At 36.8% G+C, this 27145-nt stretch overlaps 1 protein-coding gene across 2 annotated transcripts in view; it reads right to left on the bottom strand.

Annotated features, from left to right (window-relative positions):
* LOC138706158 (fatty acyl-CoA reductase 1-like) overlaps positions 1–27145 on the bottom strand; it is an 87258-nt gene that overhangs the window by 44759 nt on the left and 15354 nt on the right. Inside the window, exons 1-2 of one of the 2 annotated variants that reach the window (XM_069835148.1) lie at positions 17037–17142; positions 12094–12292 (exon numbers count right to left, since the gene is read on the bottom strand). In XM_069835148.1, coding sequence (XP_069691249.1) covers positions 12094–12282 — 189 coding nt within the window. In that variant the 5' untranslated portion in view covers positions 12283–12292; positions 17037–17142. Of the gene's footprint in view, positions 1–12093; positions 12293–17036; positions 17143–27145 lie in introns of those variants that run through there. The other variant, XM_069835149.1, reaches the window with a different exon arrangement.

Here is a 27145-nt window from a genome sequence, read left to right as displayed (position 1 = left end):
TAGAAACTTGCAAATATTTCTTGTATCCAGGATGTAGTGGAAGTGAAGCGGAGCGGAGCGACGCTCCGGCACTGTGTTCGAAGGTGGAGCAGAGCTCCGGCACTGATTTGGAATTTTAAAATCTGTTTTGACATTACAATACTTTCCCAGCTAACGATATCTTAGTTAATGTCAGAATATTTAGTGATTATATTTTCTGTGCTTCCTTTAGAAAATCGGCAGAAGTAGAGGGTCGCAAGATCACTAGGAGCGTAGACAGGATCTGTGGTGAGAAATGGGGAAGAATCAATGGCAGAACAACCACCAAACTAAACTTTAGTGCGCCTGCGTGAAATGACCACATTTCTAATTCACTTTCGTTTCGTATCGTATTTCATTAGTTTTCGCGTCTTTGTACGATACAGGAGATTGTCTATGGCAGTGGTCGTCAGCACTCGCTGAAATGTGCAAAGGGTAAGCGGTGCCGTCCTGTGTGCCCCGTCGTGCAGCAGGAAGAGGTAGACAGCATACCTGCTAGCAGCTACGAGTGCACCATGGTGCACTGTGTTCTCTGTGGGTAAGAGACGCTAGCCCCAGAGTGCTCTGTGCTGACGACCCCTGGTCTATGATGTTACTTGCCGAAATGTCTTGTGTTTGTTTCCCAGTTATTTTACGAAGTGAATTCTAAACAGTCAAGTTACTGCCTATAATGTGACTAAAAGACTTCTTGAAACTTTTGTTTTTATCTATTGTCCTTCAGTAAATATGGAACAAAATAAATATAGACATAAAACAATAACTTCTTTCTTTTCTCGTGCCATTGCTGTTACTAGTGGAGTTAAATACAAAAGCTTTCTCTCCTGATATTGTTGATATCTCAAGTCCATTGCTTCTATTTGATGAACCTAGTACAACTCAACCAGAGATACTGTTATAAAAGATACAGTTCCAGTATGACTGCGAAGAATATTCAACACCATAATGTTCAAAATAGTGAAAGCCAAAAAACCGGCCTGCAAAGTGAGTGGTCGAATGTATGCAGTGAAGAAAATATGTGGTCAAGAAAAAAAAAAAAGAAGCTTATCCGTGGATTGATTGTAAGCAATGTAAGCTAGGCTGTAAAGTGTGTCATGAAGTAACTACATTAGATGTATTAAAAAAAATAGTGTATTTCTGTATCTAATGAATGGTGCTCATTTTCAGTAAATTACTACGCATCGAACAGATCAGATCAGATCAGATCAGCTGAAGCCACTACGAAAAAAAAAATCATTGAACACAAGAAATCCAATGCTCAGAATATAGCACAAAAATTATTGATATGTCTGAAAAGCAATCAATTGAAAATGTTGGCGAATAAACGAGTGCAGCCCACCGTGAAGCAACAAAAGCGAAATTTATATCAGCTTATTAAGCCTACATTGCGCAGAATAATCACCCTTACAGTGACCATTTTGGTTTACTTGAGCTTCAGAAGCTAATTAATGGATTAGGTATTGATTGGTGTTGCCTTGCATTCTTCTGAGGCTTACTTTATGGCATTTCTTCCTTTGTCTTATTTTTTTTCATCCAAACCTTTCCCCCTTCCCTATAGGTTAAAAAACATAAAGAGCTCCGGGACTGTAAAGTTTGGGACTGCAACCCTGCTTGTCCAAGCATGGAAAACACGTTTTTATGGCTACTAGCAACAAGTGGAATTTTCCTTCAGACAAGAGTTGTGCTCTCATTGTAACTGAATATCTTTCAAAGGAAAGCAGCCTTTGAAGTAGGCCTAACACCTGTTGGATTCTATGAAGAAATATTTCGAGAAGTCGAGAAGCTACACTGGTTCAATCGGAAATCTAATATAATAAATAATGTATTAAATATAGCGTAATTTCTAAAATGATCGCAGAATTCAGAGTGGAGGGCGTGGAGGAAGCATTTAAATTAACAATCAGAGCCCACAGCCTTTTAAAAATGTTACCCTAAACAGCTGATAGACCGGTCGTATGGTGATGAAAATTGGCAGAGGGATCTTTACAGTCCATGAGGATTTACTTGTCTAGTCCCTTTTAGAAAGAGAAAGAATACTCACCATCTCTCTCTACCCTCATTTATGGTGACGGCGGTATGGTCGACACTCCTTCCAGCGACCAGGAGTTAGCAGCGGCGGCACTCTCTTCCTCTTCAAATTCTGACTCCTCTCCGCCAGAAAGTTCCTCGTCCGTGTCCGTGTCATCCAAATTTATTACGAATCGATCGCTAATTTCGTCTACTAGTCCGTCCTTCTCCCAATAAAATTGTTCGACTTTTTCCACGTGTTCACAGGCCTTTCTCCAATTATCTTCTGTCACTTTTGCAAGAGCGCTCTCAAACAACAATTTCACATCTTTACTTTTGAACGAAATATTACGCTTCGCAACGTCATTTTTAACCTGCCCCCATATTAATTCGATCGCGTTTAAATCACAATGGTATGGTGGCTGTCTCACTACAGTATGGGAGTGCATTGTCGCAATTTGGTCGATTTCGTATGTTTTGAAATTATCTTTTTTAGTTTTTACAAGTTCATATAATACAGGTTTCGTGGATCGTAAATCAAATTCAATGTTATTGTTACGAAGCCAGGACTGCATTTCAGATTTCGGTGTTGATGAAATTGGTGCCTTATTGAGTTCTGTTGAATGATAGGGGGCATTGTCCATTACAATGATGCTATTGAGAGGAATGTTTGGTAATAATTGATTAATGAACCAGTTCTTAAATAGAGTGCTGTCCATCTCCTCGTGGTAGTCTTTAGTTGATTTAGATTTGAAAGTTAGAAGCGCGTTTGGAATGAAACCTGTCGAACATCCGGCGTGTAAAATAATAAACCGTTGACCTTTTCCTATTGGGGTTTGAAGTGGGAAGTCAATTTCGTGATCATCGCTTTTCCAAACTTTGCTTTTCGTATGGTTCACATTAACCCAAGTTTCGTCTAGATAAACAACGGCGCGTCCAGTGGCGCGTAATTCTTTCATTTTTCTTAAGAATTTAAATCTCTTTAAAATAACATCTGACCTTTCCATTAAAAATTTTCTGCCTTGAGTATTTTTAACATACCTAAATTTCATTTTTTTAAGAATTTCTCTCAAACTCCATATGCTTCCAGTGAATAAGCTTTCCTTAATTAATGCGTCATTTATATCCTTCAAACTAGGCAAAAAATCAGTCCGATACAAAGAATAAATTACTCGTCTTATAGCGGCGGCAGAAAATGAGTCAATTGCAGTTTTCTGAGGGGTCCTGTTTGGGCGTTTCTTTCCTGGAGTTCGCAGAACACTTCCACTTTCTAGTGCCTCCCTTTGTTTTTTTAAAATCCTGCTAACACTACGAGACGATATACCTGTCGCTGCAGCAGTTCTTTCGATAACACTCGACACAGATATTGTTTGCTTTCCGCGTTTCAGTGCCTCATATTCTTCAGTAAAGAATTTGTGTACATTAATAACCATGTTCATACTGTCCGACTTCAAGGCTTTCCCGCGTTTTCCCATATTGCCTACCATGATTATTAAAAACAAGAGCACAACACACATTACAATGTTTAAGATAACAGGGAAACCATGCAATTCCGAAAACATTTTGTTTAAATTGTGAATTATTGTATATTATATTATATTATATTATATTATATTATATTAAATTGACACAACGAGACACACACTTACTTCACTATTCACTAAACACTACTGAATAAATGAACTCGAACAACGCCAAGACGCCACTGAGAGACCCACTAATTGGATTTGCAAAAGTGTGTTCTAGAAGGGCCAAGGGAGAAGGAGGGAAGGGAATTCCAAGAATTCTACAAAAGAAAACCTTTCCCCCCTTACATCTGTTGACAGTCGATAGACAAGGACCGCAGACAAGGATAGTAGAAATCACGCCAACTTAACCCTCATGCACTGTAGACCATAAATGAATTGTTAAAGATAAAAACAAAGAAACGATTTTTTGACCAAAAATGACAAAATCTCACATCATTGCATCCTTGGGGACATTATACTGAAATTACTAACTTCCATATGTTTAAAGCTAAATTCACAAAATGTTTATCACTAGGATATCTGGTTGATAATAACACATGTACAAAATTTCGTCTCTCTCTATGATAAGTGGTTTGCATTTAATTAATAACATAATAAAATAATATTGTATTGTTTTATACAAAAAGTCCCTTGCGCCACAATTTACATTATTTTTAATTGATATTCACTTATATGGTTCTTTATATACATTGGAACAAACATTACTATTGGAATTTTATGTACAGGGAATGGGTAAATTACTGGGAATTTTTATGACTATTAATTTTTTTTTTTATTTTTTATATTAAAAAATTCTAGTAATTTACTAATTAATTTTACAGCAAAACCCTATAGTAAGCTTTGATTCCATGTATTTAAGGATCCATATAAGTGAAAATCACTTAAGAATAATGTCAATTGTAGTGCAAGCGACTTTTTATATGAAGCAGTTCAATATTTTAATAAAATAATTAATAAAATTCAAACCATGTATCATGGACGGATGCAATTTTCTACACTTGTCACTATTAAGCAGATATACCAGTGATCAAAATTTGGTGAATCTAGCTTCGTAAGTATGGTAGTTATTGATTTCACTGTTGTGAACTCTTAAAACTAATGAACTTCGAGAAATTTCGGTATAGTGTCCTCTTATCTGCGGAAGCCGGAGAGTTTGCACGAGGTATGCTGTTGGAAATGTTTAGATTTATTGTTATTTTATTTTCAACATTGTTGTTTTCATTTGTTACTTGTAATTTATTAAATTCATGTTGCTGTAATACCTATAACTGTGACGTTTATGAAGTAGTGTATTGAACACTTAAATATATATTTATGCTGTAATAATTATTAAATAAAGTTTTTATACATTAGTATGTTGACTGACAATAATGTTCTAAAATGTAAGAAGATGCTTTAGTAGTTTTTGTCCTTCAAATTAAAAATCTCTGAGTTTTACTTTAAATATTCCTATCCCTAGCGTGTTGAAAAGGGATAACAATGGCGTCCGACTCGGTGATTGCGCTACTCTGGTATATCCACGGACTCTGTGCGAAATATCGCGGACCTGCCATCTAGCAGAGCGGCATGGAATTACGCCCACAAATACAAATAAAACATAGCGGGATTCAGACTATTGTTTAAAACGTGAGTTACTAATGTGGAATAATATATGAAACACTTAAGAAATGTAGAATAATATTTAATGTAAAATTATTATCTTATATCAAAGCTGCATATTATGAGAAATATTGCATACCTACTTCATATTACTTTCCGTAATTAATTGTTACCGGTACATATTTTTTCTTTGGTTTAGTGAGACAAAATCAATTCTGATAATTATTAGGAATGAATTTACAATAATGCTTTATATACGCATTGCTGACAGCTGCAAAGATAAAATTGATAGTAATCTGATGCTTGTAATAATTAGTAAAGGCATGTGGACAACAATAAAACTTAATTTGATAAAACCTTAAAATTTCCAATACTTTTTAATTTCTATTCGTGTATTAGGTTTATATAAAAAAAAGCTAATTTGCATTGTTCTATCAACACAAAGACGAAGGAATTAGGCCTACTAAAGAATGTTGTTGACTCACGTTTTATGATCCCTCGGTAATCGAAAGTACGATTTGGAGCAATATGTAATGCTGTAATTTTGTATCAATTATAAAAAGCACATACACACCCTAACATTTTAACACAGCACTAATTAATAAAACTATTAACTAGCAACAATATACATTGCAGTTGATTACAGCTTGTTTCGAGAGTATCGTCACACCGGCCGCCTAGGTAGCAGCACCAGCATCGTTCGCGCGCAGAACTGCTAGCTGTCCGGTATTATTATATATTTGATTTAAGGTTTAACTAATTTTATCCATGACTAGTATCTGTGTTTGGAGCTTGCAAACTTTCATGCTTATGCTTACGTGATTTGCAGACAGAACGCAATCGTGGAGCGCTGAAGTATACGACGGAATATGAGGAAATGGCGTCGTTATGTTTCCATGGTTACCAAGTATGTTTGCTGTTATGTTTATGTTCCCATCGTGAATGATGGTATGATTTCTTGATTTTACCGTAACGTTTACATTCTTAAGTTAACGCTTACGTTATGTTTAATTTTCATTGTGAATGAGCCTTAAAGCTACAAAAACGTCTTGAGCATTTCATGTAATAGTTGTGTTTGTGTATTAAATTATTTTAAAATGGTGTATACCCTTCAAGAGAGAACATAAATCATCCTTATTAATTAAATTGAGGAAATTATACAAAATAATCTGTATTTTCGTCCTACAATCAACTGATAATAACAAAAGTACCACAGTATAAAGAAGATACAGTAAGTTCAACTAGTCCATTTCGTGGGAACAAATTCTGAGTGCGCATGTCACGAAACCGGGTGTATTGCCTGGAACCTCCACCAGATGGTTCTCCATCTATGACAGGCTGGCATAATTTAATATTAACTGAAAAGATTTATTACTCATCTTTTAACAATATGAAAGACATGAGGCAAAGGAATGGCAACATAATCATAATAATAATTACTTCCGTATATAAACATCATGAAAATATTTACTAATTGACGCTAATTTTAAAGTCACTGGTAGATGCTTATGTTGGTAACGTAATATTCAATCATTAGCTACATAGATCATGTCATTCGTTTCGATGAAGTTACGTCAACAATGGATATAATAAAATTTTGTTGACTAGCTAATAGCATTATATGGAAAGAAATGCAATGGATATGAAGAAACAGAATAAAACGGTAAGCACTTCGCTAATAGTAGTCTATGTTTTACTTCAATCATAAACACTGCAATTTTATATGTATTTTGAAAAGAAAAAGTGAATTTTCATTAGACCTACATAATAAGACACAAATATCACTACAGAACAAAGGGATAATTACAACAGTTAATACAAAGTTTCATCTGAAAGTTTAGCATGTCTGAACAGCTGATCGCTAAAATCAGCTGTTAGCGCTGCCGATACTAGCGACATGGTTGGATTCATTGAGAACTACACCTCCCTAAGTTTGATTTTAGTACCAACAACATCAAAGGTGCCGACAACAGTTGTCTCTACTGTATCTTCTTTATACTGTGAAAATACAGGTTTCCAGGCGTCGAAAGAAAACAAAAGATGCGAAAACAAATTAATGAGTTGTAAAACAATTGAATCCTCTTCCATATTTAAGTATAAAAATATAGGGGTACCATTTGAAATTTCAAAGTGGGGTGGCTGGGGGTAGGGAGTGAAATCTAAAATGCAGTTAAGCCTGGTTTAATACTTCCCACAATATCTAAATTGACGTGTTTTTTGTTTAAATTGAATTCAATTTAAATGATTAGTTATTTAGACTGGAAAGTTTTGAAATGAAAGCCATGCCTATATATATATATATATATATATATATATATATATATATATATATGTTGTTGTTTGGCCAGCTGTCCGAAGACAGGTCTAAATCCCAAAAGTGACACCAACAAGGCATCACTTATGAGGCAACTAGGCCAGGAGATAATGGGGTAGGGTGACCAGTTCTTTTCGCCCTTATATATAGAAGAAGAGATACGGATCACATGAAGAGACAAAGAGGAAGGCAGAAAATAAGAAAGATTGGAGAAAGCTGGGCTGGCAGTGAAAGACCTGTCCTTGGGAAATTTTTTAAAATGCCTTAATTGAAATTCACAAAAAAATAATGGAAATGTATAGGCTGGTGAAAAATGTTACTTCACATTAAAAAATCTCCATGTGGCATAAACAGCTCACAAAGAGATGGTCTCATTTTTGACGACAATTGCACTGAGAAGATGGGAGTGGAAAATCCTTAAACATCCCCCTCACAACCTCAGACTTCCTCATATTTGAAAAGATGAAATGAAACCTCGTTTGATAAAGACGAAAAAATTAGACAATAATAGGCTTACTAACTTGGACGTCAATTTTTTTACCCAAAAGCGGCTTCCAGAAAGTATTAGGGTTGTTTGAAAAGTTCATAGCTTGACAAAGAAATTAAACGAGGATTATTCTGAAACAATCTTAATTTCCCAACACAATCCTTCCTGAGATTCACACACTAGGTCCACCAGTGCTACAATATTGCTATACTATCCTTGTACAATACACATTCCTCGAGGTCTGCAAAAAAGCTTTCTGCGATAACATCTTTATTTGACGAGCATTTCTTCCCAGCCTAGTTAGTTTTGAGCTTTGGGAAAAGAAAGAATTCTAAGAGTACGAGATCTGGTGAGTGGGGGAGGGTGAGGTACAACAACAATTCGAACTGCAGTTCGTGTAGTATAGCAATCGCGATTTCAGACTGTGAGCAGGTGTATTATCGTGATGAAACAATACTTTCTTCTTGGCCGTACCTGGCCTCTTCTCGCGAATTTTCCCTTTCAGCTGCTGCAGGAGATTTGAATAATATTCTCCGGTTATTGTTCTTCTGTTTGCTAGATAGTCAATCGTGATTATCCCCTTGGAAGCCCAAAACACGGACGCCATGACTTTTCCAGCCGATTGAACAGATTTTGCTTACTTCAGAGGCGGAGAATCACTGTGGTGGCATTGTTTCGATTGCTGTTTTGTCTCTGGTATGTACAGAGCTGTCGACCTGGTTGGCGAGTTGGTATAGCGCTGGCCTTCTATGCCCAAGATTGCGGGTTCGATCCCGGGCCAGATCGATGGCATTTAAGTGTGCTTAAATGCGACAGGCTCATGTCAGTAGATTTACTGGCATGTAAAAGAACTCCTGCGGGACAAAATTCCAGCACATCCGGCGACGCTGATATAACCTCTGCAGTTGCGAGCGTCGTTAAGTAAAACATAACATTTGTACAGAGCTATTATTATCATACGTTCGAGAAAAGAGTGGCCGGCCAGCCAGCCGCGCGCTAACCGTTCCTCCCGCGCAATCGCGCTCCAGTAGCCATATGGCATTCAGTGTGCTTAGAAGTCATGTAATGAAACTCTCGATTCTTCAAGTGTACAACGTTAGTTTATAAAGTTTAGTAATTATTGTGTATTTAGGTAATGCCTAGCAACAAATTCTCACTTTACTGTGGCACCCGTCTGGAACGTTCTGGTCGCGTCTGGTTGCGCGCGCATCTAGCGAGAAGAAAAGCGCGGGGAAACGGAAACTCGAGCTTCGGTAGGCGCTGTAGCGCGGCACGAAGCGAGGGGAAAGAACTGCGGTCTCGGCGCGGAGCGGAGAGAGCGGGGGAAACATCTGGAAGCAGATCTCTCTCGACGTTTCCGAAAGCCACCCGAATCGAAGATTCGCAAAGTTATGGTGTAATAAATAAAAGCGCGAGTCTTCGGAAGTCAGTCAGTCTTCAGTCAGCCTTCAAGTCTTGGACAGCAGCGAGCAAGGTGGACCTGAGTTCGACGTGCAATGAACTTGAGTGAGTCCGTAACTGTGGCAGTATCCAAGCGAGTGCATGTATCCGGAGGACTTGATTCGACGTGCAGTGACCTTGAGTGAGTCCGTAACTGTGGCAGCGTCCAGGCGAAGGCGACGCGTCCGGAAGACCTGAGTTCGATGTGCAGTGAATTTGAACAGTGAGCTAGAAGAACTAGTCAGGGCAAGCGAACTGTGAACTGACAGTTTTGTTCTGCATATAGTGCTTTGTGAACATTAATTGAAATCAGGAGTACATTGTTGTTCTTCTCAATAATACACTGTATTGTCATTGCCGTCGTGTGGAGTGCAATAAGACTATTGTGTTGCTGTGTTGAGTGAATTGTTGTGGGGTGAATTATTAGGAAATAAAAGTCACATTGTTGTCGGGTGTGTGGTGCTAAAAGTAGAATACAAAGTTACAGTATGAACGTGTGTATACATACAATACGTACATAAAAGGCAGAATGTCCTGTGCGAAAACAAGACGAAAATTTTGAATAAAGTTTCCAAACAGACCTGTGCCTTCTGCCAAAACAATAAGACGACTCGCTAAAAGATTTAAAGAAAAAGGCTCAGTGAAGAATAGAAAATCAAACAGAAAACGTAGTATTCTTATGCGGAACGATTGTCAGTTTATTTCCAACAAGATTCCGCCACTGTTCATACAGCTGCCGTGTCAATGAGGAAATTGAGGCGTATTTTCGGTACGAGACTAATCAGTAATAATTTAAGGCCTACACGAAGCCCAGATATAACACCCTGTGACTTTTATTTATAGGGAACACTAAAAGGTAGGGCTTATAGAAAAAAAATCCTCATTCTATAGATGAACAAAAAGACTATATAGGGTACGAGAAGAAATCCAAGCTATCAATGATGTGGAACTTCAGAGTGTTGTTCATTCGTTTATCAGAAGATTTCAGTTGTGTGTGGCGGCAAATTGGGGCCATTTTCAGCACGACTGTAAGCATGGTAAGTGCAAATTACTGAACTTTTTTTGTTAGTAATGTTATATATTGGAGAAGCGCTGGAGAAATGGTTATGCGCTCGGCGGAAACCATGCAGGGAGCAGACGGCCAGCCAGCCGCTCTTTTCTGAGACGTATGATAATAATAGCACTGTAGTAGTGGATCCAGGTTTCATCAGTGGTCACAAACCGCCTAAAAAGTCGGGTATACTTTTCTTGAATCGAGCCAGACAATCCCTCGAAATTTGACATCGGATGTGCTTTTGTTCCGGTGATAACAAACGCGGAACCCATCTTGCGGAGATCTTGGACATACCCAAGACATTGACTAAGATATGGCGCACCTGTTCAGTTGAGATACGCATAACCTCGCTAATTTCCCGCACTTCCAGTCGACGGTGATTCAACACCATTTCTTCACTTGTTACTGTTACTGGACGTCTACTGCGGGAATCGTCTTCCACACTCTCTCAACCATGTTTAAATAGTGTCGCCCTTTTTTACAGTCGAAAACTCTAAAGTGAATTCCCCTAGCGTAGCATCCATGTCTGTTTTAATTTCTGTTGGACTCATCCATTTTTAAATAATATTTACTAACAGCACCAAGCTCGATATTTTCCATTTTTGCCAATCTGTTCGACGCACCAACTTCAAAATTAAATTACCGGTACCCAAAATGTAATCAACAGAAAAATTTATTATGATTTTTCGAGCTTGAACTAATGTACAATAGCCGATAAATAGCGGTAGTTTTGACACGTTTTCAATGCCATCTACTGTATGTGCCAGCCCACCAATTTTTCAAACGCACTTCGTACCATAATAATGCTTGAAACTGACTGAAGGTTATATGAAGAAGCATGACGTAAGCTCAATGTGAGATCATTAAATAAAAATAAACTTTTTTTTTAATTGGACTGGCATTTAATTTTAAAACTTTCTTTACATAATATAGTACAGCTTTGACGTAACTGGGAATCTTATCAATCTTCTCTGCCCACGACTCTTGTAAGTATACGATATTTTTCAACAATATTATGTAGGCCTAGAATAAGTTTAAAGGCAGGCATTCACTGGAATGGATTCGTTCTGCGCGTTCGGATTTTTATTCTTTGCACGTATTTTAAATTGAGCATCGCCCACTTGGCGGTGACTTGCATGACTGAATTCCGTCCAGAATTCTGGCTAGAGAAAGCTAGACGTATTTCCGTAAGGGCAAAGATCAAAATAAAAAAGTCCTTGACGATATATTATTACGAGGCCTCCAATTGCAGTCATATTTCAGGCATAGATGAAATGGATGACGGAAGTTTATTTTGGTATTTATTCTTACAAAGCTAACGTAATTAAAAATACATCCTCCTCAGAGCTCTCATTTTATTTCCTGGTTTAATCCAGAACACTACAAGAAAGTAATGTTCTCGCTCTAGTGGTAAATAAGAATACTATTAGATGATCAATTCGGAAATTCAGACAAGTGGATGATAGCTACTATAATAAAAATCCGAACACGCCCCAACGAATGCGATCCGGTAAGCGAGCGCCTACTTTAATTTTCTTTACAAAATACATCCACATATATTCATACTGTATCAGAAAATAAACGTTAGTATTCATTTTCAGAAGTGCCTTACACACTATTGTACCTTACTAAAAAGATTATATATTACCGGATTATTTGTAATGTCTAATAATCGTTCACTTGGACTCTTTTCCTTTTTTTGTCGAATTAACACATAAATCTTGCAGAGATCTGGACAAGAACGAAGTAATTTCTCCAATAATGCTTTTCCCACAAATCCTGTGCTGCCAGTTATAAATATATTCTGGCCTCTGAAGAATTCCGAAATGGTCAGCATGTTCTCTTATCTGAAAAATACATCAAAATCAAAATATTAAACATTCTTTACAGTTTTTAATTTTTCCATTCTGAATGAAGTACTCTCTCCTCTTTATTGTGACCACAGCTAAAAATAATAAGTTATGTTTATCGGTACATCATATTACTAACACAAACAAAACAATATCCATCTTAATTACACATTTTTTACACTTGCACCACTAATGGTTTGTTAAATTTGTTAGGTATATAAACAATTGTTTTAACTTTCGTGAATTAATTAAAACTATTGTGATTTTTTACCTCAGTTAATGACAAGTTTCGGTTTAATTGCCGTCTTCTTCAAACTTCTAGTCTGAAGAAATTTGAAGATGGCGGAAATTAAGCTGAAACAAACAGCACATACTGTCTTATTAAGGGTAGTAAACTGAAATTCGTTTGCTTTCCTGTAGTGTGTATCAGGACTTCAAAATGAAATTATATTAATTTTTAAATGAATACCGTAACTATATTATCCAACTCTTTTTAAAGATAGTTTTTGGTGAGCAAAACTGACATATCTCCTTGAAATTTTCGGAAGCATGAATGAAGTCTTTGGAAGCATGCAATGCAGAAGAGAATATACGATATTATTGAATTTAGCAACAAAATTGATTCAAAAAAGAGGAAAGGGTCGCGACAGGAAGAACTTGGCTGTGACATCAAACTGCGCATGCGCGGACTTCTCATGCAGTGCCAACGTGATCCTTATCTGAATTTATTTTCGCGTGCACATTCCAGATCAAATCAAGAAGTTATCTTCGTACTCCGGTTACACATCTTGCATATACGAAGGTTAGGTTTAGTTAGTTTAGACTTTTATTAACCAAGTCCGCGCATGCATAGTTTTATCTCACAGCCAAGTTCTTGCTGTCGTGAGCCGCACGTTAAAAAAGTATAAATTTTGTACGCCTTCGCTAGTACGAGATCAGTTCCTCTGTACGTATTGAAAGTTTCGAAAATCAGTTGAATAAAAGTCAAAAGGTCAATTGAAATAATATATTGCAAAGCATCTGAACTGGAAATTTAACTGAGATACTATACAGAGTGATTCACGAGGAATTACCGCTACTTACGGAGCTTATTTCCGAAGACATTCTGAGTAAAAGATGTCATATAAACATGTATCCTAATGTCAATATTCCTATTTTCAGAGTTACACTAATTTGAAGTTGTTTGTAAAATGTCTTTTTTCTTTAGTTTTAAGGGTAAAAAAATATTACAGTAAAGATTGAACTATTCAGAAGTATCGTTTCTTTAATTAGCTAGTATTCTGAAGCTAAAAATGTGTTCTGAATTCCATAGTTGCTTCATATAGTTTTTTTTTTTTTTTTTTTCGATTTTTAACTACAAAATTGCATTTTTCTTATGAATTTATAACAACAATTATTACAAATCACGCCACTCTTGTAAATTCTTCGAGACTGTATATTAGGATGCATAATTAAACTGTGAAGAATCAGGTTCCGTTTCCTAAAGTCGTATGATTTGTAATAATTTTTGTGATAAGTGCGTAAGAATAATGTAATTTTTAGTTAAAAATTCAAAAACAAAATCTGTACGACTGTCTCCGTGGTCTGTTGGTCAGCATGTTGGCTTCCAGGCTTCCAGATCTGGAGGTCCCGGGTTCGATTCCCGGGCTCAGCTCTCGGTGAAATTTTCTTGAAGAAGAAAAATTTCCGGAGTGTCTAAAGTCTGGAAAGTCTGTATTGTGAGTGTGCCGGGTTAACATTAATTAGCCAATGATAAAAAATATAACATACAATATATCAGGACTGTCGCTGGGCAGTAACCTGAACACAAGTTTCAGCGTCAGAGTGTTGACAAGTAACTCCATCTGTTCGCACAACCATAAAGCACTAATAGATGCTATAGAGTTAACGAAAAAAAATCTGTACAAAGCAAATTATCAACATATTTTTAGCTTTAAAACATCAGCCAATTAAAGAAATGATACTTCTGAGTAGTTCATTCTCTATCTGTAATATTTGTTTACCCTTAAAACTAAAGAAAAAAGGTATTTTACTAACAACTTCAAATTAGTGTAACTCTGAAAATATTGAGATTAGGACACATGTTTATATGACATTTTTTGCTCAGAATATCTTCGGAAATAAGCTCCGTAAGTGGCGGTAAATCCTTGTAAATCACTCTGTATAGTTCACGTCCGTTTCTCTAACAGGTGGAGAATCGATAATTTCCTCTTTTGGTATGTTAGGTCAGAGATAATACAAAAAACAACGATGATTTAACTGGCTGATGAAATAAAAAGTGGCATAAACAAATTGGTTAGCTGATTTTACCATGAAAGAAGGTCAGTATACAATACATACCATAACATCCTACTGGATATAAACGTAATCTAGGCCTACGTTTCTCACAATCGCAAACAGAAGTAGTAAAGATTCTGGTGTTATTTTGAACGCCGTAATTGTGTTAATAAGCATTTTTATACCCGAAGATAATTAAATAAAAAAATTAATACTGTAGATACAAACTGTTATATCATGAAGATGATTTACGGTAATTTTCAGTCTGATATCCATAAGCCCATATGTTCACAATTTGTGTGAATAATTAGCATAAACCTTAATTAACGGATGAGTTCTTTCATTTTATTAATAATAAAATAGAACATTAATGACGTTTTTAATGACGTAAGCTTACTGGTAAGGTCCTTGGTGTTTAATTGCAATTAATTTGAAAGAAGTATGTCACGAAATCGAAGTGTGTCAGTACTAGTGACAGACTACAGTCGCGCTCAAACCTCCTGACGTTTGCAGGGTGTCCGCTTATCGGCAACAGCCAATAGCGGCAGTGCTGCGTTGCAATATATGGGCACGCAGACTCGCCGCGTAGAAAGTCTCAAAATCAAATAACAAGTGCTCTCGGAAAATTGGTATTTTGTAGGGACCTTGTATGTATATGTGATGAATGTTTAATGTTTTCTGAACACACAGAAACAAAAATCACATTTCTACCTCCAGTGGTTCCAATTTTATGGGTTAATACAGTAAAACCCCGATATGGTGCTGCTCAAAAGACCGCGTGTATTGTGGCGATCACGTAAGTGTAGTTCCTAAGGGCTGTATTCATAGACATTTTTAGCGCGGGCTTCCGGTGGATGATCAGCGCTTTTCGTTTTCATAAACCAGTGTTAACGATAGGATATGATTTGAATTCTGTACTAGTAACCAGTGGATAGCCGTAGCGCGTGCTGCGAAATGTCTATGAATAGCACCCTAAAAGTCTAATTTGGCCGTCTCTTCAGTGTTGCCAACTAATACCAGTTATCACCAAAGTGGGAAAATTCACAATGCTACGTACTGAAATAATAATAATAATAATAATAATAATAATAATAATAATAATAATAATAATATAGTAATTAACAATAACACTGTCTCACTTATTTACCTTCCACATCTCATCTTTATGTTGCGAGGTGTTTTCTAAATGGTTCAATAAATTATGGAATAATATATTTTCCTCCTGGACTTCTCGCATATTAGCCTATGTTGGTAATTAGGATTAATAAGATCTACTATTAAAATTAATTTTGTCTGGCAACATGAACTTCATTGCTTTAACTAAACAGTTTACGATTAACGAGATCTAACCTAAAAATGTAGTTTGATCACGTGAAATGATTAGTACGAATTCCGAAAATAAAACACCACTTTAAAATGTATAGCTTACTTCAAATACTTACAAGCACTTTCTTTCTACCATGCTATTTCCTCTCTTGGACATTTTAATAAAAATCTAAATACAAAAGAATTTAATTAAAATGTCAAATATATTTACGTGCGTGTTTCATACGAAGTAGGTCTATAACCTATTTGTTATTTAATTACACTTACCTGAATATAGAGTTGAATTGGAATCACACGCAACAGAATTGAATTGTGTACTGATATTAATATTAATACCTGTACTACTGATTATTAATTCACAAGCCTAGGTACTTGCATATTCATCAGTTTACTTTACTTCAAACCGAAGTTACTGATGCCAATATAACAGAAAATAACTGTCATTGTAGCCTAGTGTTTGTCAGTAACCGAAATTCGAAACGAAGTTGGTAAAAGAAAATTCAACCTAAGAGCTAGAAAATCACTACAATCCACTAGCATTATGTAATAATCGGGGAAAATGGTTAGGTTTCACCCTTAAGGTATTAAATAAGCTGACCCGGACTATAAACCGCGTATTAATCGGGACCACGTATAGACGGGTATACTAATGTTGACTTATATAAAGTACCTATTAGCATTTATCTTTATTGAAATACATGATTCGCACTTCGCTTCTGCCAGAAGAAAACTGCCCCGTGTATTTGAGTAAAAGCTGCCGGGGAAAGAAGAAAAAAGGGGGAGAGAGAAACGGCGGACTGTTGTCTTTAGAAGGTGGTCTCTACGTTGAGTTAACATCCCTCATCAGGAGAATCTTTTCATTCCCCATGTCTCATATGTGATCCAACGAATAATCCCTCCCCTATGGGTATTGGCTTGTAATAGCCAGAAAGGAGGTTAAACAGAAAAATAAATAAATAAATGCTCAATATCACTCTACTGTGTAATTTGCAGCAAGCAATTTTAATTAAGTTATTCTTTTGCACAGCGCATATTGACTTCACGAGATGTTTAATTAATTTATTTGAAAATCGTTATTTTTTTTACTTACACAAAACACTAGTAAGCCTAAACGTCTTAAAATTAATATTATACTTACCGAAGTTTATAATTTTCCTTATAATAACAATAACCAAACAGCTGCTACTTTCTAAAGAGTAAAATCAACTGTATAGCTTCAAATGATATCACTGACTAATTTTGTATACGATCATTTTAATTCATGTTACAGGAAGGAAGGCATTAGAATGTAAATGTATAAAATTATCAAGTCATTGTACCAGGTCATACACTCCGCATTTGCCATGGTTGTAGAAGAAAATTCTGTACTACAAATTAAAGTCGCGTATTATTATTATTATTATTATTATTATTATTATTATTATTATTATTACTATATATCGTGAATTTTTATTCATTGTATGCCCCTACCCTACTTATAGGAAACATAGAGAGAACAATCGATGCAGAATATGTGAGGAGTTTCTTCTTTCTTTTCACATAGCCTACACATAGGCTATTTATGAGCAAGTCCCGTATTCTTAGGCCTAGGTTCGAACCTATTCTGTTGCTATCTCGTTACTCTAGGAATAACGCTTCTCTTTTTCGTTTTATGTATCAACGAATAACATGCCGTACTTAAATTTTATAGGACCTAAAACAACCTAATTCATATGTTACTTACTTGCTTACTTACAAATGGCTTTTAAGGAACCCGGAGGTTCATTGCCGCCCTCACATAAGCCCGCCATCGGTCCCTATCCTTCTGAGCAAGATTAATCCAGTCTCTATCATCATATCCCACCTTCGTCAAATCTATTTTAGTATTATCCTCCCATTTACGTCTCGGCCTCCTCAAAGGTTTTTTTCCCCTCAGGCCTCCCAACTAACATTCTATATGCATTTCTGGATTCGCTTATACATGCTACACGTCCTTCCCATCTCAAACGTCTGGATTTAATGTTCCTAATTATGTCAGGTGAAGAATACAATGCAAGCAGTTCTGCGTTGTATAACTTTCTTCATTCTCCCTCTTAGCCCCAAATATTTTCCTAAGAATCTTATTCTCAAACACCCTTAATCTCTGTTCCTCTCTCAAAGTGGGAGTCCAAGTTTCACAACCATAAAGAACAACCTGTAATATAACTGTTTTATAAATTCTAAATTTCAGATTTTTGACAGCAGACTAGGTGATAAAAGCTCCTCAACCGAATAATAACAGCATTTCCCATATTTAATCTGCGTTTAATTTCCTCCCGAGTGTCATTTATATTTGTTACTGTTGCTCCAAGATATTAATTCGTATGTTAGGATCTAAAATTGTCTATTTTGCTTGTCAGAACCAAGAAAGACCTAATTCGTTGTATTTGACCTATGTATCTTTATTTATTTATTTTAAAATAACAGTGGAACTAGTCTACCGCTATGGAATAATGGTTAGCATGTCTGACCCGTCAAACATGCAGATCACGATTAAAGTCCTGGTTGAGATTCTTTCCGGGGTTTTCCCTCAATCCATTAGGAGCAAATGCTGGGTAACTTTCGGCGCTTGACACTGGACTCATTTCGCTGACATTATCACCTTCATCTCATTCAGACGTTAGATAACCAAAGCAGTTGATAAAACGTCGTAAAATAAACCAAATAAAAACAGTGGAACTCATTGAAATAGTAAGGGCCATTTTCTCGAAATCAGTTTAAACTTGGGGTATTTTATACTGGTTTAAGTCTTGAGTTAAATTAAAAATCATTTTCCCCACATTAATCAAGTTTAAACGTGGTTCAAACTTAAAACTTCTCTAGTATAATATGTTTGAACTGGTATTCGTATTAAATTTAATTGTCTCTACATTAATACGAGGCGCATCCAGAAAGTAAGTTTCCCGATTTTTTCCCCTTGAAAGTAAACGTAATTAGCCGTGTCAATTGCGCATGCGTAACAGATCTATGACGTATCAATCATCTGCCAGCTGGACAGGTCCCGCCTGGTGCCAGTAGCGTGGCAGCAGTGGTCCGAAATGGAAGCTCTTATTCCTTCTCCCGCAGCCGCATTGCGCCAATTGAAATTCATCGGCAGCTCTGTCAGGTCATGAGTGAGTAGATGGTGCGTCGCTGGTGTAGGCAGTTTTCCGAAGGTCGTCAAAGTGTCCATGATGAAGAGCGCAGTGGGCGACCGTCCCTCATCAATGATGATCGTGTTGATCTGGTGCGGCAGTGCATCATGGAGAACCGTCGCTTCACGATTACGGAGCTGAGCAGCCATTTTCCGCAGATATCGCGATCTTTGTTGCATGAGATTGTCACTAAGCACCTGCTGTTCAAAAAAGTGTATGCCAGGTGGGTGCTGAAAAACCTGACACCCGAACACAAAATGCAACGTTTAGGAGCAGCACTGACATTTCTGCAACGGTATCACGATGACGGCGACAGGATCGTCACGGGCGATGAGACTTGGATTTCGCACTTCACCCCGGAAACCAAGCAGCAGTCAATGCATTGGCGGCATAGTGGATCTCCGGTCAGGACGAAATTCAAACAGACGCTGTTGGTACGGAAAGTGGTGTGCACGGTGTTCTGGGACAGGAAGGGCATTCTGCTCATTGATTTCCTTCCAAGAGGTGAAACAGTGAACGCTGACAGTTACTGTGAAACACTGCGAAAATTGCGACGTGCCATTCAAAACAAGAGACGTGGAATGCTTACTGCAGGTGTTCTGCTCCTCCATGATAATGTTCGTCCACATACGGCTCGGCGCACAGCAGCTGTTTTGACGGAATTTGACTGGGAGTTGTTTCATCACTCACCCTACAGTCCTGATCTTGCTCCCAGAGATTTTCACGTTTTCTTGCACCTCAAGAAATTCCTGTCCTCCGGTGAGCGTTTTGGCAACGACGAAGAGCTGAAGACGTCTGTCACACGCTGGTTCCATTCACAGGCGGCAGAGTTCTACGACAGAGGGATACAAAAGTTGATCCCACGATACGACAAGTGTTTCAATTCTGATGGTGGCTATGTTGAAAAATAGCTGAAACATTGCTGTACCTGTTGCCAATAAATGTTTTCCTGAAAGTGTGTGTTCTTTTTTTTTTAATAGGGAAGCTTACTTTCTGGACGCGCTTCGTATATCTGTGATTTTTCTAGTAAAAAGTTTAGTTTCGACTGCCAATATTATACTTCAGTATAAAATTAAATTAGAAAATAGTAATGTCAATAGAAAATGGAAGAACTTATTGAAATCTCTGATGAAATAAAATACAATTAATATGATATACAAGTGAGGTTATGAAGGCCTAAAATTATTTGTGCGACTGTTGATCATTTCGAAAAATGGGATGAAACCGTCTTTAGTAGGTTTAGAATTCACCTTCATGGTCAATGTTACTTATGTCCCGCCCACTATAAAGACATAGGCCAATTTTACACATATTTAGTATAACTTGTTGCTTCTTTGACAGGTTAGGTTTGGTTAGTTTAGGTTTTGTTATAGCCTACCTTGCATATACGATTATAGCGCAACATTGGCAGTGATAAAAGTGAAATATTCGTTCAGTGGGCGTTTGATACTCTACATTCACCGAATTCATAAACAAAGTGGTATTCGTGTATCTACCACAAACAAAATAGAAAAGTTTTTACAGATATAAGCCTATGACATTATTATCACAATGTTATATTAACATGAGGAATTTGATATACCTTATTTTATTTCAAGGAGTGCAGTTCGGTGGCTCCTTTGAACACCCACTTACAAATTTATGACTTCCTACACAAACAACTCTGACAATTCCATCCTGTCCCCTCGTCCCAACATTGCACAGTTGCCACAATCCTGGTGACCTTCGAAATTATGCAGTGAAACTGACGGGATTCTTGAAATTCGGAAAGGATGCGGCAACTCTGCCTCCGCGTGGATTTGACGGGCACCTGTCAATTCTTCTGAACGAGGGTTGTGATTGGTTACTAACAAAAGAAGACAAGATTTCCGTCACAGTAAGGAGGACATTTATTTATGACAATCAATTAGTAGGGGGCAGTAGAAGGTCTGTCGGCAAAGTCCTTTCTATGAAACTGCACTCCATGAAAAAAAATAAAGTATACAGCTGTTGTAGTTGTAGATAGTGGATATGCTGTACAAAAGTATATTATTACACTTGTCGTGCCTTGTGTGAGTGTAGCATTAAAGATATAACGCGGAAGTGCGGACCCTTTACCGTCAAGTTATGTATGACTGGAGCGTTCCGTGGCGAGTGTAATGAACTCTCAGGTATGCAACTCACTATGCGTGCTTCAGACGTACAGTCTTGAGTATATAAATTGCATACATACAATAATCATACATTTCGTACTTATTTATCTATTAGGGATACGGTATCTTATGCGAAGTTTTGCCGTTAGATGGCAGGAGCGTTCCATGCGGCGCAACATGTTGTAGGGCTATATTATGTCATATGCTATAATTGATTACGTTTCCCGCTTGTTGGTTTCCTGTGCGTGTCAAAATTATATTTACAATTATTTTGTATAACCTAGTATAATTTAATATAATTCAATATCTTCTTACCTCATAATTTAATTTCATTTACAATAAATAATAGCATAGGCCTAAACCTGTATAATATTGAGCGTTTCCTAAATGGGTGGGGAAATCTGCAGTATGCAGAATTGAATGTTCATGAACCTAAGCGAACACTTTCGAGAACGAGATGCACGAATAAAAAAAAAATAGGAACTATGTCGTAGGTGAATATTGCCCTCTTTAATCATTGGTATTTAAGTATCGTAGGTACTCTAAAAACAAGATATGCAGCCACCAACGTGTTTTTTTAATAGGGAAGGGACTATCGAGATTGAATTCCTCGTATTTTTTTCTATGTTGCAGTAAGATGAAGTACAATGTTCGATAGGTAGATGTAATATGATCGCAATAGTATCATGATTATTCGTGTATTTTGTAGGTTAAGAATATGCAGTTTTGAATACTATGTGGGATGATTTTGAAAATTTGAAGTTAAAACATGGTTTTAATAATTAGTCTACAGTACATTAAAAACATTATTCACGAAAATCGAAATGGATTTCACTACGGATCGTCCTGAACAATGAACATCCCAGTTTATAGAGAGTTTACTGCACGCGTAAACTTCTGAGACTCCTACAACTACTGCATATAATCTAAGCTAACGTAGCTCGCTGTCGAGGTTGCAAATTGATTTTTCCTTTCCCTTCTCCAAAATGAAACTGTAGCCAGGAATTCATTACTTGAAGCAGTTACTTTTGTTTAATAGCTAGCACTTTCGAGGCGCAATTTAATTCGTTATTTTTTAAGGTTTAAAGCATATATATACAGAATATTTCGGAACCTGAATGAAGACAAAAGGCTTTCCCTGGCTTTTACATATAGGAACACAACAAAAATTTGACATCTTGAGTTTTTTTAAGAGTATTTAATATACTAAAATACACTACGTAAATCCTCAATGTTTATATACCGGAAAACAAATGCACACGCAAAGCGCATCCCTCAAAGTAGCTACATGTGCGCTATCTATTGGTGCTAGTTCAGGATATCCCTAATAGGGATGCGATGTCGACGGAATCTTTTTCTTTACAATAAGGAATTACAATGTACAACTATGTACATACGTAGATTGTCAAAGGAGAAACTTCTGCGTTTATTAGTTAGAATATGTTTGTACTGCGAAAATCTTCTTTCGACATCGGATGAGGTTAATGGAGAGTACGTGAAAAGGTTTACATTGTCATTTAAGTTTTTGTTCTGTTTTTTCCACTGCCTGCTGGATTACATTAATCTTACAATATTTACTTGAACAGCAATATGTCTGGAATCTACGTTTACATCTGCCTTGTCTTTTATAATTCCGGCTTCTATGTTTTTCTCACGATATTCGGCTTCAATGTCCTGATATTGTGCAGTCAATCTTGAGACTTTGTTCTTCTCGGAGGATGATGAGCTTGAGTTTTTTACTTTTCTCTTCTCTTGTTAGAAGGTTTCTTGTACGAAGGATATCCAGGAAATATAGTTGGTATCGATAAATTTTTCAGTTTCCTATACTTTGTATCTTCTTTAAAACCTTCTTGTTTGAAGTGTAAACTACACACACATGAACGATCAGAAGGAATCCAGTTACTTCCTCTTTTGTCACCTTCTCTTGATATAATATTTAACCACTTTTCCCGCAGCTCACTATTAGATGGAAATTCATGAAATGATAATCTTCTGAATTTCAATTTTCCTCTGTGCGCTTTGCAGAAAGGGACACAACAAGACACCATTGTAAATATATTATAATTAATATTGTTATTTCAGGAAACCAAGTTTTATATCTCACAAAATTAAATGTTTTTCAACTCGAATGTTCCTTTCTTTCAATGTATTTTAAAGAAGAAAATCATATCATTAATAAACAATCACTTACAAACACTGTAATTACTTCTAAGATGTCAAATAAAACATTATAATTAATTCTACACATTTAATACAGCCAAACCAACGGCAGTTACTTGCTGCACTCTAGTGTCGAAACTGGACAATAATGGTCCACGCGAAACTCAATGCTAGGAAAGAGGAATGAGCAGGCAGTTACGCAGCGATAAGATGCGATCCAGCAGGCAGTGGTTTTTTCACTAAATTGTTCAACACTGCATAGCCATTATTCTTTTTGTTACACTACGTAATTTGTCATTTATCTTATCAGGATACAGTCCTTGGTGTACTCTGTTAATTGTTTCCGATACTTTCTCAATTAATTTAATACACTCGGACATTTGTAGACCAGATGTTTCCAGTTGAGTTATAACTTATGGCGAGTTTCCATAATTGGTCTTTATGAACTGTAGATTTTGATGCATATTTTCTGAAATCAGGAATTTTGCTGTTGTAATGGCAGCTGAATCTTCGCCATCTAATGCCCATATAACTATTTTGACTTTATTGTAATGTTCTGCAAAATATAAGGCAACTTCAAGCCAGGTGCTTCATTAGGGTTGAGGTGGAAGGGGGATATCTGGTGCAATTTCTCGAAATTTTAATATTCTTGAAGGGGCTTTGATAATTTTTTTTTCACAGACGCTATAAAACAGTCCACATCGCTATATAAAGCACGAATTGCTTCAGCAACTCCATGCAGTCCGTGTGCCAGGCAAGTTTAACGCACCATGTTGGTATAGGCCTACCACTCTTTAAGTTGTTTTGCTGCCTTAATAATATATGGAGCTGCATCAATGAAGATAAGAAGTACATGATCATATTTAATCCCTTCCGGCCATAAAAGGCACATAGCCTTATAAAAAAACTTGGACAATAGTTGCATGGTTTACCTTTTCCAATTTCTCTGAAGCTAGCACACATTTTTTTCCTACACAGTTCCCGGAAAGTATACCGACCACCACATTTGCCACATATCTACCACTTAAGTCTGTAGACTCATCAACTGAAACCCATATATTTTCTGATCGTTCACGCTTTCTCGAATTTTGGCAATCGTATTCTGGTACGAAATTGGTAAATATTCTTTACGTATTGTTGCTTCTCCTGGAATATGTTGATTTGTGTATTTTTCCAGAAATAATCAAAAGTGCGGATTGTCCAAAGTTCTGAATGCAATGTTTGTCTGCATCAACATGTCACATAAGTCTATATTGAATTGTGACCGACTATTTGAACTCGATTGGTTCTTGTTGGAATTGTGTTCAGCATTTTCCTTGTGTGCTTTACTATTAAAGTGTCTTTCAAAATAGTACTTCTTAGTTCGTAATAATCTGAAATTACACACGACACATACAACACTTCCTTCTTCTATAATAGCCTAAATATATCGCGTCCGAATTGTTCCACTAAATTATTTACTATTGCACTTCGTGAGCGAGATGTTTTAGGCATTGTAATATATCTCATTTCACATACGCAGCTCTTCAGTATAACAGGCTACACACACTCTGAATGTTTCGGGTTCGATGCACAGAACAGTACGACGAAAGGCGAGAGAGACTTGCGTCATCCTCTATACCCGTCTGCATAGTCAACTGCAATCACAAGGGCCCGGATTTCGATGACTTTGCATCTTTTTTTTCTGATGATGCTAGGACAATGCTCTATGGAAGATAAATGTAGCTCATATCATCTTCAGTGAAATTAAACCAATTTGATGGGTCATTTTTATGCATTTTTGGACACTTTTCTCTGATAGGGCATTAGTCATATTTTAAAAACAAATCCGGGTTTTTGTCATTTTTAGCGATTTTGATTGCATTATTGTTAATATTAGTAAAATTATGTTTCTGAAGCACGAAATCTATGAATTCTTGGAAATCTGTTGCATTGTGGCCTCCCCTATTCATGTTCTGTTAAACATTTGGACTCGTCCAACTAACCGGTCATGTCTATTTTAAGACAGACTTTGTCCTCTAAAGGAATGTGGGGGTGAAATTACCTGCTTGAGGTTCGCACTGTCACGGGTTCTTGTGTACTGGTTACAATTCAGTCATTCACAGAGCGGAAGGTAGTCGTTTAGAGGTACTGAAGTAATATTTCTATTTTGCCATGCCGAAATTAAAAACAAGCAATTCCGCGAAATTAAAACAGTTTGTATCGGAGTATGGCGACACTGTATTTTCTAGTGATGGTACTATATTGTACTGTAAAATTTGTGAAGTGAAGGTTTCAGCAGAGAAGAGATTCACCGTGGATCAACATGTGAACAGAGAGAAATATAAACGCGGTCTTTAAGCAGGAGAAATAAAAAAACAACAGATGCTTCTCTGGCAGTGCACTAGTGCAAACACAGGGAATTCAGTGTTTTACGAAGAGCTATGTCAAGCTTTTGTCTCGGCAAACATCCCATTCCACAAACTCAATAATAATGTCTTCCGAGATTTCCTGCAGAAATACACTGGAAAATCCATCCCAGATGAGTCGACAATTAGAAAAAATTATATTGAATCATGTTACAACAAAACTAATGATGCCATACGAGCAAAACTGGACGGGAAAAAAATCTGGGTCTCAATTGATGAGACCACAGATTGCATGGCTCGCTATGTTGTAAATGTAATTGTTGGGGAAATGAATGAAGAAAACAATGGTGACATTTTCTTTTTAAATTGTGAAGTCTTGGAGAAAGCAAACTTCTCCACCATAGCCAAATTATTTGACAAATCAATGAACTATCTGTGGCCTAGCGGTGTTCAACATGATTCTGTGCTTCTCTTTCTTACGGACGCAGCGCCATATATGGTTAAGGCCGCAAACTCCCTTAAGGCGCTGTATTCAAAGATGGCACATGTAACCTGCTTGGCGCATGCTTGCCACAGAGTTGCAGAAGAAATAAGGGGTAATTTTTCAGACGTGGATAAATTAATCGGAAATGTGAGAAAAGTATTTCTGAAATCACCATCTCGTGTGAATATATTCCAAAGTGAAGCCCATAGGATACCGCTTCCACCAGCTCCAATACTCACTAGGTGGGGAACCTGGTTAGATGCCTGTAATTATTACTGTGAACATTTTGAAATTGTGAAAAAAGTCATAGATCCTTTTGATAGTGACAGTACAGCATCCATAAAAATATCCCAGGACCTCTCTCACTCAGAAATTCAAGGGAAATTGGCCTACATAAGATCTAATTTTGGATTTCTGTCACGAATTATCACTTCCCTGGAACAACGTGGATATCCTATGTCAACTCAAATAGAATTGGTGAAATCAGTTGTAAGTGATTTAAGTCGTGTGAAAGGTGAAGTGGGCAAACTTGCCTTTGCTAAAATGGAAAATGTGTTGAACAAGAACAGTGGATATGACACAATGTGCAAGATTTCTGATGTGCTGTCAGGCAAGAAGTATTCATTCGTTGAAGAAGAGTTGGAAGCCGGCGATATTTGTTGCTATAAGTATGCTCCTGTATCTTCAGTCGATGTGGAAAGAACCTTTTCCATGTATAAGTCCTTGTTAGTTGATAATCGACGGTCCTTCAAATTTGAAAACTTGCAAAAGGTGGTTATAAGTTATTGTAATGCAGTGTTGAGTGATAAAGTGTAAGTAATATTGCCATATTGCGCAAGGAGGTCGACAAATAAAGGTAATTTTTAAGTCATTCTTTTTCATTTTAGGTCATTTTTAATTGATTTTAAAGTCATAAAGTCATCATTTTAAGGTCAGTTTTTAGTATTCTTTAGGTCATCAAAATCAGGGCC

This window comes from Periplaneta americana, chromosome 9 (genome assembly GCF_040183065.1).
Source record: "Periplaneta americana isolate PAMFEO1 chromosome 9, P.americana_PAMFEO1_priV1, whole genome shotgun sequence".
In the NCBI taxonomy this organism is placed as follows: domain Eukaryota; kingdom Metazoa; phylum Arthropoda; class Insecta; order Blattodea; family Blattidae; genus Periplaneta; species Periplaneta americana.
The sequence above is the reverse complement of the archived record's forward strand: the minus strand, read 5'-3'. Positions and strand labels throughout refer to the sequence as shown.